The 17613-nt window shown below is 35.9% G+C and overlaps 1 protein-coding gene across 1 annotated transcript; it reads right to left on the bottom strand.

Moving 5' to 3' along the window:
- Positions 1–2616: 2616 nt before the first annotated feature.
- eml2 (EMAP like 2) lies at positions 2617–16410 on the bottom strand. The gene is made up of 19 exons (XM_067364524.1): positions 16285–16410; positions 14208–14236; positions 12113–12242; positions 11686–11835; positions 10613–10682; positions 8675–8785; positions 8418–8513; positions 7098–7232; positions 6791–6890; positions 6417–6571; positions 6018–6143; positions 5347–5478; positions 4764–4831; positions 4470–4558; positions 3998–4095; positions 3827–3914; positions 3639–3734; positions 3356–3486; positions 2617–3269 (listed from the first exon to the last, which is right to left on the bottom strand). Exons 1-19 carry the CDS (start codon positions 16299–16301, stop codon positions 3144–3146), a joined length of 1947 nt encoding a protein of 648 aa, XP_067220625.1. The 5' UTR covers positions 16302–16410; the 3' UTR covers positions 2617–3143.
- Positions 16411–17613: the final 1203 nt, after the last annotated feature.

The raw sequence follows: 17613 nt of genomic DNA on the forward strand, positions 1-17613 counted from the left end.
TTCACGCAGAGCCTAGAGAAAGCTTTCTTCTGTGTGTCCATAAATTCGGTAACCTGCATGTGTTTATATCAGAAATATTATTAATATAGTCTATCTCAGATATAATAAATTACTTTGCACCTGCACTCACAACTACCTAATAGGTATTTTTTTTTAACCTTTATATAGAATCTTTCCTAATCTTATTAAATATGTATGCTATCTTTAATGTTAAATTCTTAAATTTGTAGCTACTTACAGTAAATACATTTACACAGCAATTACAACTAATATATATATATATATATATGAGATTAATATTTTAAACAATATTTTTAATACAGAAATATGAAATGACAAAATGAAATGATAATTATGAAAGTAATATCGCCACTAGGTGGTAAGTCATTGTGTTAAGGAATTTAAAAAAATTATTTAGATATCACTTATAGTACATTTGAACCCATATTGTACTACAAAGTAACTAAATATATTTTTTAAATACAGAGATAGTAGGCAAAGCACATTTTAGTTAATATTTCATGGTGTCTCAAAATAGAAAAATTAAGTTTTTAATTTTTAATTAATGTTCTTAAGATTATCTTAAAAAGTACTATAGAAGAATTTTTAGTATATTAAGTACAAAATTAGTGCACAAAAATAGAGCACTTTAAGTACATTATAGAAATGTCCTTTTTTTTCCCCACCTGGGTTCTGTGACTATATTTGCTTTGGAAGTTTAGTTGGCAGAGACAATAACTGTTCTGTATGCCATCAGTTAGCCGGCCAATACTTAATATTAATTAAATGATCTTAGCGTATTGCCCAAAACAAAAGTTTGACTTCTGTGTATGATAACTTAAATTGATCTGGGCTTCACTATATCCCTGTGCTGTCCAGTGAGTTGTGCAGTGCTGCCACACACATACTGATGGGTGGTCAGCAATAAAACAGGCAGTGTGCCAAAGGTATTGGCTATTAGGTAGTTGTGAGCGGTGGTGTGAAGTAAATTGTTATTTCTGAGATAAACACGTGTAGGTTGCCGAATTTATGGACACAGAGAAGCCTTGTCTAGTCTCTGCCTCGGTATGTTATATGTCAAGCCATTTGTGAATATGGCTGTTTGAGGAGAAAGATTAAATGTACTTGCAATAAACACGTCAAGAATCCATTGCAGCGAAAGATTCTGCTTATTCTGCTGCGCTGAACTTCGGAAGAACTGATGACACGGCTTAATGTTTGGTCAACCAATCAGCGGAAAGGGGTATTTCATTCCCGCCCACATGTAGAGATCAAATATTGTTGTTAAATAAAAAGTTGTTTATTCATTTTCTACCCCTGAACGAAAAAAAAAAGAAAAAAAAAAAGCAGAATTCTTGTTTTTCGTTTTGTTTGAAAAAAAATTAAAAATGTGCTATTTTTTCATTTTACGATTTCTATATTAAGTCAAAAAATGAAGGACCAAAACATACACTGACCTACCAACCATCTAGAAATCCATCCGTCTAGACCATCCATTGTCGTACAGCATTCGTCAGGAACTGATGTTGGATGAGAAGGCCTGACTCGCAGTCTCCGCTCTAATTCATCCCAAAGGTGTTCTATGGGGTTAAGGTCAGGACTCTGTGCAGGTTAGTCAATTTCCTCCACACCAAACTTGCTCATCCATGTCTTTATGGACCTTGCTTTGTGCACTGGTGCGCAGTCATGTCGGAACTGGAAGGGGCCATCCCTAAACTGTTCCCACAAAGTTGAAATTGTCCAAAATGTCTTAGTATACTGAAGTATTATGAGTTCCTTTCACTGGAACTAAGGGGCCAAGCCCAATCCCTGAAAAACAACCCTACACCATAATACTACAGTGCTTTACACCACTGCATTGCACTTGGTGAGGTAAGGCCTGGATGCAGCTGCTTGGCCATGGAAACCCATTCCATGAAGCTCTACGCACTGTTCTTGAGCTAATATGAAGGCCACATGAACTTTGGAGGTCTGTAGCTATTGACTCTGCAGAAAGTTGGTGATTTCTGTGCACTGTGCGCCTCAGCATGCACTGACCCCGCTCTGTGATTTTATGTGGCCTACCACTTTGTGGCTGAGTTGCTGCTGTTCCCAATTGCTTCCACTTTGTTATGGTCCACTAACAGTTGACTGTAGAATATTTAGTAATGAGGAAATTTCACGAATGGACTTATTGCACAGGTTGAAACCTATCATAGTACCATGCTTGAATTCACTGAGCTCCTGATGGTAGGTGTCCACTAGAGTGGGGCAGGCAGAGCAGAGCGGGCGTTTTCAATTCATTCTTATGGAAGTCGAGCTTCACCCTTGCGAGGTGCATTTTGGGAGGCTCAACTTCCATAGGAATGAATTGAAAATGCTCGCTCTGCTCCGCCTGCCTGCCTGCCAGTGGAAACCTACCGTGAGAGCAACCCATTCTTTCACAAATGTTTGTAGAAGCAGTCTGCATGTGTAGGTGCTTGATTTTATACACATGTGGCCATGGAATTGATTGGAACACCTGAATTCAATGATTTGGAGGGGTGTCCCAATACTTTTGGCAATATAGTGTATATAAATTTGTTTTCAAGATTTCTTTCTAGATTTCAAGACACATTTTGAGAGTAAATTCACTGCTATATGACAAACTTTATTAACAAATAAAAGGCAAAGCACAGCTTAAGCTATCCCCTAGATATGCATCAAAAGCCAAGTGCCACGACATTATTATGCACTTCCAATATTAAAATACAACCTCCACTAAGTGACAGCATTATATATTTCTATAGGTTTCAACACCACAGATAGCAGCTAAAACTCTTTAAATAGGCTTAAATAGTGTCCACAGTAGACAACATGCTCTTTCTCCTGCACCAGAGCTCCTTCTAGTGGTGATTCAGCAAAGCGTACAATTGACTTTAGACAAGAGTTCGCCAATGATCACCGATTTAATCTCAGCCTCAACCCCTCAAACAATCACGGTAATTATACCTGGACAAGAGACAAAACTGACTCTGTACCAGCACTTAATAGAAAACCTAATAAAATAGTACATACACAGTACAGGCAAATAGGACAGCAGAAAAGGGAATTAGGCACAGCAGTGCTGCCCTCTAGTGGGCAGGAGTCTACAGTGAGGTTGCAGCAGGATGGCTCAGATGTGACTAAGCCAGCACCCATTGAAGAATGCTGGTGTCTTTCCCACCAGTAGAAAGAAGATTACTGTCATCATGGAGAAAGGCAACGTTGGTCACATGGCTGCTATGCCCACCATAGATATGGCTGGGAGCCTGCGGATTAAGGGAAAACATTTTTTTTACAGAGTACGATTTGACTGAATGACAAATTTCACAAAAAAAAAAAAAGAAAAACTCACCCTTGGCTGGGAACAGGGGTTAGAGAACAAGTGCACTTTGCCAAAATCATCAGCTGAGGCAAGGAGATTGTTGTCATGTGACCTGCATACAGCATTAATGTCTGTGCCATCAGCACCCTCTGGCCAGATCCCTTGAAATAAAATAAAGCAACAAAACACCATAAAATAAAAAAGGAAAGGCACAAGAAGAGCAAAAAGTGTCAAGTTGACATTTGACAGTGTTAAATTTCATAGCCATTCCCAGGAAAATAATTAAATGGATACTAATCTTTGTGTGACTTACCAAACACACTGAAACCCAGCACACAGGTGGAGGTGGCCCATTCTAGATTACGCACTGCATCTGCACTGGTTATATGCTTCCCACTGGATGCCTCCCCTTTTCAACAGGAAACAAGACACCGGCCAATAAAAACAATGACATTTGAGCTCCCTGCACTGACAAAGCTGTTAGCTGAGAAAACAACTCACAGAATAAGATCTCATAGTCGCCTGAGTTGGTTACAATAAACTGGCTGTCGGCGGACCAGTCGAGATGAGTGACAAAGCTGGAGTGTCCCTATGGATGCAAAACACAGTATTAAACGAGTGCTAATGGTCCGTAATTAATTACAACGATTTTTGAAGGGATGTAAAACTCACAGTGCATTTGCCAACACGGTTGTATTTCCTGCCATTCTCAGTAACAGAGTAGATGTAAACAAAGTTGTCATGGGAACCCACGGCCAGGTACGCCCCATCTATAAGATTGAGAGGATGTGAGTGGTGATTTCTGAAGGATCATGTGACACTGAAGACTGGAGTAATGATGCTGAAAATTCAGCTTTGACATGACAGGAATGAATAATATTTCAGATTATTTTAAAATAGAAAACAGTTATTTAAAATTGTAATGATATTTTAATTTTACTGTTTCACTGTATTTTTATCAAATAAATGCAGCCTTTGTGAGCACAGGAGCCTTAACACGCTTAACATAGAAAAAATATATATTACTGACCCCAAACTTTTAAACGATAGTGTTGTATTTGTATGTACGTTTCGCAAGAGTGAAAATAGGTTTAAGAGAACAGTGAAAGAGGAATATAGTTACTAAAAGCACAAAAGATCACACCTGGAGAATATTTAATAACTGAGATGATTTCATTGCCGTCTGTATGCATAGAGACGAGATCACGGGTGTCAGTGTCCAGCACCAACCACCTGTAAGATGACCAAAAAAAAACCTTTGATGCATCAAATAAGCCAGAATTACAAATATTTTTTAATTAAATGTACAGTTGAAAAAAGAGCATCACAATTTTAAAACAGATCTGTTAAATATTTCTGCTTTATTTTTTGTTGTTGTTGAAAATCAGCTGATTGATATGTAATCTAAGTCAAAAATTAATCCCATGTGCAGCCATACCTTCCTGTCATGGTGCCCACAGCAAGCACAGTGCCACTGGGATGAAATCCAATGGAACGCCCAGGGTCCTAAAATAAAAATAAACCAATAAATACAATTTTTTATTTTTATTTTATACAAAGTAAAAAAATAAAATAAATAAATAAACAAAACACAAAATACTACATTTTACATTTATATTTTAATAATTTTATATTTTAATATCAATATTAAAAACAAATAAATATTAAAAAATATATTGTATATCATGGAAAAATAAAATTAAATTTTTATGATTTATTATATAGTTTTAATGTTGTAATATATTAAATAAAAATTCATATTAAAACTATATATATTTTATACAATGTAGAAATTAAAATTTCACATAATATTATAAGCAGGATAATAATTTAACTTGTCATACTTTAATATAAATATTAAACAATAAAAATCTAAAATCAGAACATTCCAACGTCTAAAACGGTAATTAAGTGAACATACAGTATACAAAATCAAACTTGCAAGCAGATGGGATCATTTTTTGATTGTGATTACATATTACTAGAAGAATGTAAATGTAAAACAGAGATTTCATTCAAACCTCGATGGCCTTGCTCCACAGAGGCAGATGGGTAGAGGTGTCCCAGAGAAAGACCTGCTTGTCTTGACCACATGTTACAAACTGCTCAGTACTGGGATGCACATCCAATCCCCACAACTCGTCAGTGTGACCCTTTCACAGATGGAAAGCACAGAGACCAGGGTAAGAATGGCCATGTACTTATTACTTTTGGACATGTAGAATTGATTATTGGTATTATCTATTTATTTAGCAGGCATGTAAAACACACATAACTGTAGTTGGTTGCTTTACATCTGGTCTATTCCTGTTCAAGTGCTCGTTTTTTTGGCCAGTATTAACTGTAATATGGTCCAGGGCCAAGGTCGTCCTTAGGGCAGTGCAACTGGTGCAATGCACTGGGCCTCACGCTTTAGGGGGCCCTGGGAACCGCAACAAAACACCTCCACAAACAACCCCCCCCACCCGGAACGTGACCACGAACGGACTGAGGGATGGCCCAGCTTCCGCTGCCTTGCACTGGGCCCCCTGCCCCATGCTTGGGACGGCCCTGTCCAGGACATATGCTGTTTATAATCTGAGGCCTGGCTACATGAGACTAAGGAAAAACGTTGTGATCTTGTTGACTTTTGGAAAAAATATAAGACCAAAAGCCATCTAAACACAATGTAATACCATCCGACAGCTTATACCTGAACAATAGGAGTGAGGGAACCAGAAAAAGAGCCCCGAAGAACAGCGTTTCGAGTTGTTCCCACAAACAGCTCGTCCTGTTTTCCTTCAGCTAGAGTACGGACAGGGCCAAAAGCCTCAGGAACCTGATTACAGAGAAGAAACGTGTAATCTGCAATTTATCTCAGCTAAAACATGATTTGTACAAATTGTTCTAAATTGAGTGAATTCAGTGCTGAGATAGCTGGATCTAATAAATAAGATGCCTGGATTACATTTCAGTACTAGGAATATGATAACATCAAAACAATAAAAGTCATATTTGAGGGTATATGGCAATCATTAAAAATAAGTATTGCATTATACAAGTCAGTAAAATTTAATTTCACAGAAATTAAAGAACAAGACAACAACTTCACCTCCATCTCGCTCTTTTTGCGGTAATCATGGTCCCACTGCAGCACCTTGCGGTCTTTCCCTCCTCCTGACACCAGCGTTCCGTCCTTCAGCACACACAGAGAGAAGATCCCACCCTCATGTGCTCCCGAAACCACCTGGCTGATCCTGTTTCCACCTTTAAATCGGAGTTCATCATCAAATCATAGGCTGCACTGAGGGAATATATCTACACTAATGACAGTCAGACAGATGAAGGTGCTGTTTTTCTATCTGCCGTTACATAAATAGAAGGATTAAATACAATTCATTACTTAAAAATGTGGCATTTGGATAAGTACTTTGGCAGAGAGAAAAAAAACACTTTAAATGCATAATGGCATAATTATTTGCTGACCTTTAGCCCAGATGTAGATGTTTCCACTAGAATCTCCAGTAATTGCATCTCCATTCTCAGCAAAAGCAATGCAGAGCACATACTTGGGCTTTTCGTGTTTCTGAAAGCATACCAAAAATATGAATACATCAAATAAAATCATAATTAATATTCCTAGATTTCTGTGCAATGGGTATTTTGAATGCAACTTTAATAATAAAATAAAATATTAAAAAAAAATTCCCACACAGGCCATAAACTCAAAGATATCATTCAATGCTGACTTTTTGTATATTAGTTGGAATACTGAAAAGTAGGTGCTGCAAACCTCAAACAATCCCTGGCGTTTTGTAAGAGTACTCCCTTCCATTGTCCAAAAGTTGATGTGAGACTTCCCGCAGGTGACAATAAGGTTGGCCTCCATGGGGTGGAAGACAGCGCCCAGCACTGAGTCATTGGAACACTGCAAAATTGTGAGTGGATATTTGACACAAAACAAGATGTATTCTTCCTTCGTCTAAAATGAATTGGCAAATTTCTTACTACTTCCCAGTAAGCACATATTTGTCACCAAGACACCGGAGACCACTGCACACTATTAAAGGGTTAGTTTAACCCAAAAATGAAAAAAAAAAATGGAAAAAAAACCCCCCCACTGCTTCGAAGCTTTACAAATCTTTTGTTTCGAATCAGTGATTTGGAGTGCCAAAGTCTCATGATTTCAGTAAACAAGGCTTCGTTACGTCATAAGTGTTTAGAAATTTCAATAGTTCACGTGTCTTTGGTAGTTTGATACGTGAAACACTGATTCGAAACAAAAGATTTGTAAAGCTTCAAAGTGTTTTGAAGTCGCCCATCACTAGATATTGTTAAATAAAGTCGTTATTTTGTTTTTTCTCATCGCTTTATAATATTAAGCTTGAACCAATTAACTGTTTTAAATACATCTTTAGTAACTTTCTGGGCATCTGAAAGTGTTATCTTGCTGGCAAAGGAGGCCTCACTGAGCCATTGGATTTCATCAAAAATATCTTAATTTGTGTTCTGAAGATTAACGAAGGTCTTGTGGGTATGGAACGACATGAGGGTGAGTAATTAATGACAGAATTTTCATTTTTGGGTGAACTAACCCTTTAAAACATGTTATATTTGTGTGAAAACATTATCATTTTAGCATTTTAAACATTTAAATACTTTCAAATCTAACTGACACAGCTTACAACGGAATATTCCAAGAGAAAAAAAAAACACTTCATTTGATCCATTGAGAATTGATTCAATTGTGGAAAATGGGTGGTATTACATAATAGAATAGAGACTAGCGGTTAGAAGAGAAGGGGTTAAAAAAAAAAATAAAGACGGGTTGTTGATGTCAGGAAAGTAATTTCATATGCCGCGCAAGTCATTACATTACAAGAATAAAGAAGACAAACATGACATCTTCCAGATGAAAATGCACATGTCAAAAAACGTCATGATGGCGTACGTGTCTGGTCAGGGTTTTAAATCACATGGTCTTTGAACACTCTCTGTTATTAAAAGACATGATCACACAAGACATACTATGCAAGGAAACTATAGTCTAGTATTGTTTTTTTGTATTACTTGTTTCATAGCTCACACAATTGTATACAACATGCCACCTCACCTTAACCTCCGCCAGCTGCTTTTCTTTCTGCCAGTCCCAAACTGACAAAATGTGATCATTTGCATCGTCAACCGCACACAAATGAGCACCACCATTCTGTGAAGAGGAGAGGCATTATATCCATGTAATATACCATTGTTCATTCAGCCATTCATCAAATGTTCGTCTATACCCATTGTGCGGTTTTCTTATATATTGTATGGCATCAAAAGCACACAGATTATTTATCAAGAACTTAAAAAAGGAAGTTCGCTTACCGACTTTGAAAAGGCAACACAGGTGACAGCTCGGTCAAACACACCTGCTCCGATCACATGAAGAGTGTTCAGACTGACCGAGTCCCAGACACGGACATGAGGCTGCAAAGGCTGATAGCAAAACAAAGATTCATTTATATGCATATGTAATGGGTTATATGCTCTAAATCAGATTATAGGAATAGTTCACATAGTTCATAAACAAAATTAATTTTCTTCCATTATTTACTGTTTTTGTCATTTACAATATTTTACAAGCACCTGAAAAGAAGAGTTCGGTAAGATTCTTTAAAAATGTTCTCTTCTGTTCACCTAAGATGCATTTATTTGATCAAAAATGTAGTTAAAAAGGGTAATATTGTAAAATAATATTGCAATTTAAAATAACCGTTTTCTTTTTAAATAATTTAAAATGTAAGTTTTTCCTGTGATGGAAACCATGCATTTATTTAAAACAGAAATCTTTTGTAACCTTTTAAATGTCTTTACTGTTACTTTCGAACAATTTAATGCATCCTTGCTGAATAAAAGTATTTCTTTAAGACTAATACATAATATTAGGGCTTTTCACACTTGAAATAGTTAACCCTGGCTCATTCTAAACCCCGGGTAAAAGGAACTCTGGGTTATCTTGATTCATAATTTACCCGGGGTTAACAATTAATCCTGGGTATTCATAAACTGACGTTTCACATTGTATATTCCTAAATCCTGGGTTAACGTTCTTATCTGCATATTTGCGGCGTCAGTGTCATTGATTGGATAAAAGTTTATCTAATATTTTTTATATTGCAGACTGTACTATCGAGTTTATACCGAATGGAAATTTAGGACTATAAAAGGTAAGAATGAAATGGTTTACCGTTTAAAAACAATGCGCAGTGTTTCTGTCACTGTCTGAAGTACGTGAATATGAGGCATGCTATTGGTTATCCGTTGCTAAGCATCTAGTAGTAATATTCTAACACCGCATCGTTTCAAACTGTACAAGTTTGGCACCACAGTGGAAATAATGTCATTTATTACTCACCCTCATGTTGTTCCACACCTGTAAGACCTTCGTTAATCTTCGGAACGCAAGTTAAGATATTTTTGTTGAAATCCATTGGCTCCGTGAGGCCTGCATAGGGAGCAATGACATTTCCTCTCTCAAGATCCATTAATGTACTAAAAACATATTTAAATCAGTTCATGTGAGTACAGTGGTTCAATATTAATATTATAAAGCGACGAGAATATTTTTGGTGTGGCAAAAAAATAAAAAAAATAAATAAATAAATTTACTTATATAGTGATGGCCGATTTCAAAACACTGCTTCAGGAAGCTTCGGAGCATTATGAATCAGTGTATCGAATCAGCGGTTCGGAGCGCCAAAGTCACGTGATTTCAGCAGTTTCATGATTCGATACGCTGATTCATTTATGCTCCGACGCTTCATGAAGCAGTGTTTTGAAATCGGCCATCACTATGTAAGTCATTTATTTATTTTTTTTGCCATACCAAAAATATTCTCGTCGCTTTATATTATTAATATTGAGCCACTGTACTCACAGGAACTGATTTAAATATGTTTTTAGTACATTAATGGATCTTGAGAGAGAAAGTACCATTGCTGCCAATGGAGGCCTCACGGAGCCATCGGATTTCAACAAAAATATCTTAAAGGTGCTCTAAGCGATCCTGGGTGGAGTAACTTCTAAATTACAAGTGTGAAACGTTCCTTTACCTGCGGTTAAAAGCGGTGTTTACAATGACGTTAACCCGGGGTTAAGCGCAGTGTGAAAAGCCCTACTGTTAAAATACTTTGCAGATTGCTAAAACACTGGTGTAAAGTCTTATGAACACAGTAGTTTCGTTTCTGAGCACACAGAAAGCTGGATTAAGCAGCAAGGTCAACAAATCATTATGCTGCTACAGAATTTAAAATGTGAACTAACTTTGCCATCTTTGGATGTTCCGGCAACTTGTCCTGTTGCTATGGTGACCATGTCTGGATGGATGGCCAAACTGCAAAGAGAACATTGTCAGGATCAGTGCTTGTCAGAAAAGATTTCCCATGTATCCCTCTCTCTCTCCAGGGAACAGTAAATGAATGCAGTCTGATCCCAGAAAAAGCAGTAAACAGGCTGCAAGAGTTTTGCAAAGCAGCAGGGATTTTGAAAGTCACAGAGAGAGCATTCCAGTGTTATTTTAATTAGCAACATATGTCATACATATGTTATATAACATACGCTATGAAGACATCTGCATAAAATAATCTCTGAACGGTTCATGGTTACAAGCATTGCCTGGCAGCCAACCAGCATAGAAAAAAAAAAAAAACACAAGGCAGAAGAGATCTGGTTTGATTGCAGGCATATTTGAATATACTGCAGGATTCTCTTATCTTGAAGATAAGAGTCTGTTAAGATATAGCCCTAAAAATGCAAATTTGCTCAGAATCTAGCAACACTTCCTGAGTACATTGGCTCTTTTTGTTGAATGATGGCGATAGAGTGGTACAATATATTTGTTCATAAAGATGATAAGCACTATGATAACATCTTTTGGACCTTTGAACAATGACCTAGTTTGAGGATAATCTGCATATGAAATCGGAAATGCTTTTTTTGTCTGTATGACATCGACACTAGACTGATTTCTCTCCTGCAGTAGTTCCACCAGTGCCGTTAATCTTCATTAAAGGGACAGTTCACCCAAAAATGAAAATTCTGTCATCATTTACTCCCCCTCAAATTGTTCTAAACCTGTATACACTGTAAAACTTCCATACAATGGAAGTCAATAATACCCCATGACTGTTTGATTACAAACATTCTTCAAAATAACTTATTTTGTGTTCAACAGAACAAAGACATTCATACAGGTTTGGAACAACTTTAGGGCGAGAAAATAATGACAGAATTTTCATTTTCGGGTGATTTATCCCTTTAACAGTATACTACATGAGCAAAAGTACGTGGAAACCCTCTTAAAATTAACAGCGCATAAAATCAATATATTTATTTACCACTTGACATCATCATTATGGCCCAGATAGTGTCTTTGTTGCTGCTCGTCTACATTGTATAGCACCACTACGGAAGCATTGAAGTACACAATCTCTCCCGTCGGCAACAGGTAGAGGTTGGAACGGCAGTCTCTTCCCCTATAGCCATAACTAATGAAGTGTGTTAAGAAATAAAAAGCTTTTACATTGATAAGTGCTTTCGTTTCACATTTGCATTTCATTTCAACCTATTTAGGAAATAAACTCAAATTTAATTGAAAATAATTGATGCACTTTTGCAAATTATTGTAAAATAATAAGAATAAAATTTACATGTTATAAACAACTTCAAAATTATCTATCAAAATGCATCATTTTTCACTACAATATCTGAACAATTCCCTTGTGTTACATTATAAAAACATTTTCAGCTAAATGGCAAGGATACACCCACTGAAGTTTTAGCTTGCGCTCTGGCAGGGCCACCTTGTGGTCAAGGCTGTAGGCATCCTTCAGCTGGTCTGGAATATGCATGGTGATTGGACGTCCACGTATGAACATCCTAACATAACCATCATCTGTTCAAGAAGGACAGAAATGTAAGAAACAGAAACAGGCAAACAGGCAGTAAACATGGTTTGTTAAGGATGATGTCAAATTATCCTGGCCCTATTGACAGAACTATCTTCACTTAGAAACCAACTTGCCCATTACAGAACGTCGATCCATAATAGTTTTTATCTGTAATGCAGACGATAATGGAGTTCGAGTCAGGCTAATTTATAATTTCCTATAACACAGGACTCAGTCTCTCCCTGCACTGCTAGTTAAGCAAATATTACATACATATTATATTATATATAAATGCCTTTTGCTCCACTGGAAAAGGAAACACTGTATTGGAATATAAAGTTTGTTGTACATAATAAATAGACATTAATATTTGGATGCAAAAACTTACTCCCACAGTTCATATACAGCTGTGTTATTTTAGTATTATTTATATACTATTTATTAATATTAATAGTTATAATTAGGTTATAATTTTATATGCTTTTGTCATTTTATTTGTTTTTTAAAATATTTCTATGGATCTACAATTCAGTTTTAGTCATTTTAGAAGCTTAAACGTATTTTATTAGTTAGTTTGCTAATGCAGCATTTTAAAATTTTTTAATTCTTTATAAATGTCTGTTTTTCCATCTAATATTTATATTTTATTTCAGCTTTATTTCAGCTTTATTTCAGTTATCAGTTTTTTAAGTTTTAGTTTACTGATATGTAGTTGCTAGGGTGTTCTAGGTGTTTTTTATTGTGTGGTATTCATCATATTAACCCTCATGCACTTTTTGATTTCTGGCGACTGCCTGTACGGTCCGGGTCAAATTGACCCTAATTGGATTCAATACAATTCTCCAAAAATCACACTATGAAAAAAAACATAATCATGTTTAAATAATTAACTTTTAATATCAATACTTTTCCCCTGCATTATACATTTAATAATATCTTAGTCGAAACCTAAAGTAATCTTGACAAACTATATATCGTTTGAAAGCTTTCAAACACTAATTTTCATATTTGGTTTAATAAATAGCGATAGATTCTTTGTTTGTGATGCAGTGCCAAACTATAACATGATCTGATTCTTTCCTTATGTTATTTATATGTGTTTTAGGGATCAAATTCATATCAAATATTAACATTACTGCCCAAACTTCTTCCGAAAAGTATGGAACATATGGTTCAGATCACTCAAACCATATATGGAAATCGAAGAGTCACCGGTGGAGTCATCTAGTGAAAAAGTTTGGTACTGCGCACAAAATCTTGCCAACTTTTTTTTGAGATATCAACCTAAAATTCAGCACAGAACTTGTTCAGATATTCAACTTTGATTTTCTTGAAGTTTTAGAGTTGAACATGTTTTGTAAAATATATATTTCATATAAAATAGAAAAAATATATATTTTATATATTTTAAATTTTCATAAACTTCTGTAACTTTTTTTTTTACTTCTACAATAATCTGCAAAGTGTTCCCTTTAAAAAGATACCAAACTTAAGTCTGTGCTCTGAAGTATTCAAGATTTTTAAAAATTTAAGTTAGAAAAGTCATTTTCACGTCTATGCTCAAAAAGTGGGATATATAATTAACAGGTAAAACAACTTTATATTTCCACAAACTTTGAAATTAAAAAGCTGTTAAACTCAGTAAGACACTGGCACTTCAGTACTAGAGTTGATGAGTTCTGACATAAAACACAGAAGTGTTTTGTATTTTGGGTCTGTAGTTGATTTTGAATGGCTGTCTATATGGGTCAAATTGACCCACGAACAGTATGAACGTATAAAATTTCTGTATGCACATTTCACAGCACATCAGTGTGTTGAAACTTTGCATGTATGTTCATGGCCCTAAATGAGAAAAAGTCACAAAATTTCAAGGAAAAAAAAAACAAACAAACAAAAAACTCAAATAAAAATGGGTCAAATTGACCCGCAACATTACACAAGGGTTAATTCAAAATAGACAAACTTACCAGCATTGAAGGTGCACTCTTTGGTTTTGCTGAAAGAACAAAAGAGAAAGAAGTATGTCATTCATTCATTCCTTCACAGACAACAAGCCAGACAAAAACAGCGCCATAAGTTAAACAAAAACTTTCTAAAAAACATTTCTGAAAAGTTTTGTTTGCTGTCTTTGACTTGTGTTTTGTGCGAGCATGACTAATTCATTGAGCTCATCCATTAATCCTGACCCAGCTTTCATGTGGCCTCTCATAGATCTGTGCAATGGAGAGAACACTGAGCTAAAGTGACAGGAGGAGAGGGGCACCCAAAACTGCTTTCAAATAAATACAGGCCGTTTCAGAGCTTGTTTACATGACTAAACAGCACTGGTGGTGATTTTGCTTCAAAAAACAAACATGGACAAAATTGCTCTAAACGCAGAGGCCTTGATTAAAAAAGAAAAAAAAGATTCAGTTTGTGTCTGTGCGTGCATGTGTTGCTGCTTTTCCTAACCACACAGTTTTCCACTTCCTTTACGCTGATGCAAGACTGTCATGATTGACAGCCTGTCTCAGACAGCTGAAAGTAATCAATTATACCCATCAATCCAGCATTATTTGCTGGAATACGTTTGCAAAACTCTAGTATCCTTTGAATGGACAGCACACAGTGTCTCTGGCTGGAAACCTGGAACTTTCTAAAGTAAGAGGGTAAAATAAAATGTTATTATGTAAAGGGAAGGCAGAAGGATCGTGGGTGCCGTTAAGAAGAAACGCTCCCACAATGATCTGTTTGTGTCCATGCAGAAACCATCCAAACACTTAATTAAAGCAAAGCGGGCCACACCAAAGCAAGCTTCATCTCTAATAACACCGTTTTAGAGAGGTGTAGGCTAAAAATCACACAATATTTCCATTAGCCAGTGTGGTATGTATATAATCACTGTGTTATTTGTAAAAAGCTGCAGTCATTTAGCCACCTAAAAAATATTTTTCTAAATGGCTAAATGTAATGTCATATGCATCATTTGGATCCACATATGGGGAGTATTATTCTTTTTGCATGATGTCAATTGTAAGCAATTTATGTTTATTAATTGACATTTTAACAACATTTCAGGGCTCTACGCACCTGATTTTAGGTGACAGCACACAAAATGGCAGCTGCCCTGGCAGCATTTTCTAACAAGTACATACTGGAAAAATCCATTTTTACCAATAATCACCCTAGGCTGTGTAGCAGCAGCAACCAAACTCAATATAAAGCTGTATGCACTACTAATGTGCGTGACCTCAAAGGAGGTTTATGCTAATGCACTGACTATGTTCACACCCATCCATACCACACACAGTGCTGGTGACGATTCATGGATTTTATACGTTAAAATCACCACACAAGTTGGCATGCACAGTATCTTTACAAATTAAATCAAATCTCCAAAGCAAGTGGTTCACTAAAAGCTTTTGTTGAAGTTCTCTGGACATGAGGTTATTTCCTGATGTAGAGCACTCACTCTAATTTGCCTTTAAAGCTCTGTGTGTGTGGGTGTGGCTGTGTGTTTGTGGCAGTGGGTGGGTTTCATGTTTAATACATACAGCCGACCAGCGATAACAATCAATATCTAGATTGCTAGATAAGCAACGCACTAAAGCAATTAGTACAATTTATTCATTATATATTACATTACATTAAGTTGAATGGAAGTTGAATGGATAACAAGGTTTCAGCCTGACAATACCAAAAGCAATAAAACCCAGATGGAAACACAAAGCACATTTTTGCTAAATGACTCACAAAAGGATGAATAAATTGCCCGAAAACAAACAAAACTGAAGCCTTGCAACAGCGAAGTGAAATGCATATGCTAAAGGTTGTCAGGTGTTTTGACAAACTTTTGTTCCCATTTGGGAAGTTATAACGCAAGCTTAGCCCAGGTGCGTTCACTTTGTTTATCTATAGAAGCCATGATGCTGTGAATATTCTTGTTTGCCTACCTATGTTTGCTTTGTTGCAGAAGGCTGAAAGCAATTATCAACCTCACCCTATAACTACCAAAAGTTTTTCTTTTGAAGACCTGAAAGAGCTTAACAAGAACATAAGCTTTACCTGGATGACCTCTTCATGTTGTTTTCCCCGTTATTCTGTTTAAGCGCTAGCTGGAATTTGCAGAAGCGTCAGGCAAAAGACTGAGTTCCTTGTTTGAGTTAACTTCAGCCCTGCAGGAACATGAACCTCGCTAACCAATGGCAGGACACTTCCTCAGTATGCATGACAGCCCTTTCTGAGTGAACACACCCCCCCAGTGCTTCATTGCAGTAACATGAAGCACTCTGTGGTCAAGAGACTGTTTCAGTGGTGAGTGTGTCAACTAAGTGACTGCGCAGAGCTAACATGTGCCATACATATTTTAGTCTCAAAACAATCATAAATATAACGCTACTAATGTGTAGGATTACCTGCTGTATAAACGTCCTGCGGGAGCTTGGTGGGAAAACTGTTGGAACTGATATTTAACCCTTTAGTAGAATGAAACGTTCATTATGTAGCAGTTTGTGATAGCAACAAATGCTCATATGATGAGAAGCTTGAATTTTTCTCTATTCAAATGTGATTTTGAACTCTCCTTTCTACTATAAAAATAGTAAAAACAAACAAAAACCTTACATTTGAATTGAATTGAACACATTATTAAGTGGTAACCTGGTTAATGGATTTCTTTATGAAAGTTTAATGGGAGTTTTCCAGTGGTTGCTGTACAGCTCTAACAGGATCTCAGTCAATAACACTTTTATTGACAGATGTCTAGCTTCAACATCAGTGTTTACCTTCCTTCCTGGAACTCCATGTATACACACCATAAATTATTTATGACTATTTGATCACATTGTTCCTAAGCATTCTTAGTGTATGCAAAATAACTTACAATACACTTAGTAGTTGGAATATCTCACTAAATAAGAAACAAATAGGTATACACTAACACTACCCTTCAAAAGTTTGGGGTTGTAAGATTTTTTAACTAAAAAAAAAAAAAAAAAAGAAGTATGTTATGCTTACCAAAGCTGCATTTATTTAATCAAAAATTCTGTGAAAAAAGAAGAACAGGAATAACGTGAAATATATTTTCAATTTAAATTTACTTTATTATTTTGTTATATTTATAAAAATGAATATATTAAATTTATATATATATATATATATATTAAATCAGCCATTACTCCAGTCTTCAGTGTCAAATGATCCTTCAGAAATCATTTTAATATGCTGATTTGGAAACGATCTTGATTATTGTCGATGTTGAAAGCAGTTGTGCTGCTTAGTATGTTTTGTGGAAACCATGATACATTTTTTTCAGGACGAAATGATGAATAGAAAGTTTAAAAAAAAACAGCATTTATTTGAAATACAGAAAGTTTAAAAGAACAGCATTTATTT

This window comes from Chanodichthys erythropterus, chromosome 17, assembly GCF_024489055.1.
Source record: "Chanodichthys erythropterus isolate Z2021 chromosome 17, ASM2448905v1, whole genome shotgun sequence".
Taxonomy (NCBI): Eukaryota; Metazoa; Chordata; class Actinopteri; order Cypriniformes; family Xenocyprididae; genus Chanodichthys; species Chanodichthys erythropterus.

What these genes read in the sequence shown, in the direction of transcription:
- eml2 (XM_067364524.1), bottom strand. An exon ending in AGTTATTAAATATTCTCCAG is followed by an intron (nt 4,096 to 4,469) that starts GTGTGATCTTTT and finishes TCAATCTTATAG; the next exon opens with ATGGGGCGTACCTGGCCGTG. An exon ending in ACCCCTGTTCCCAGCCAAGG is followed by an intron (nt 3,270 to 3,355) that starts GTGAGTTTTTCT and finishes CTTAATCCGCAG; the next exon opens with GCTCCCAGCCATATCTATGG.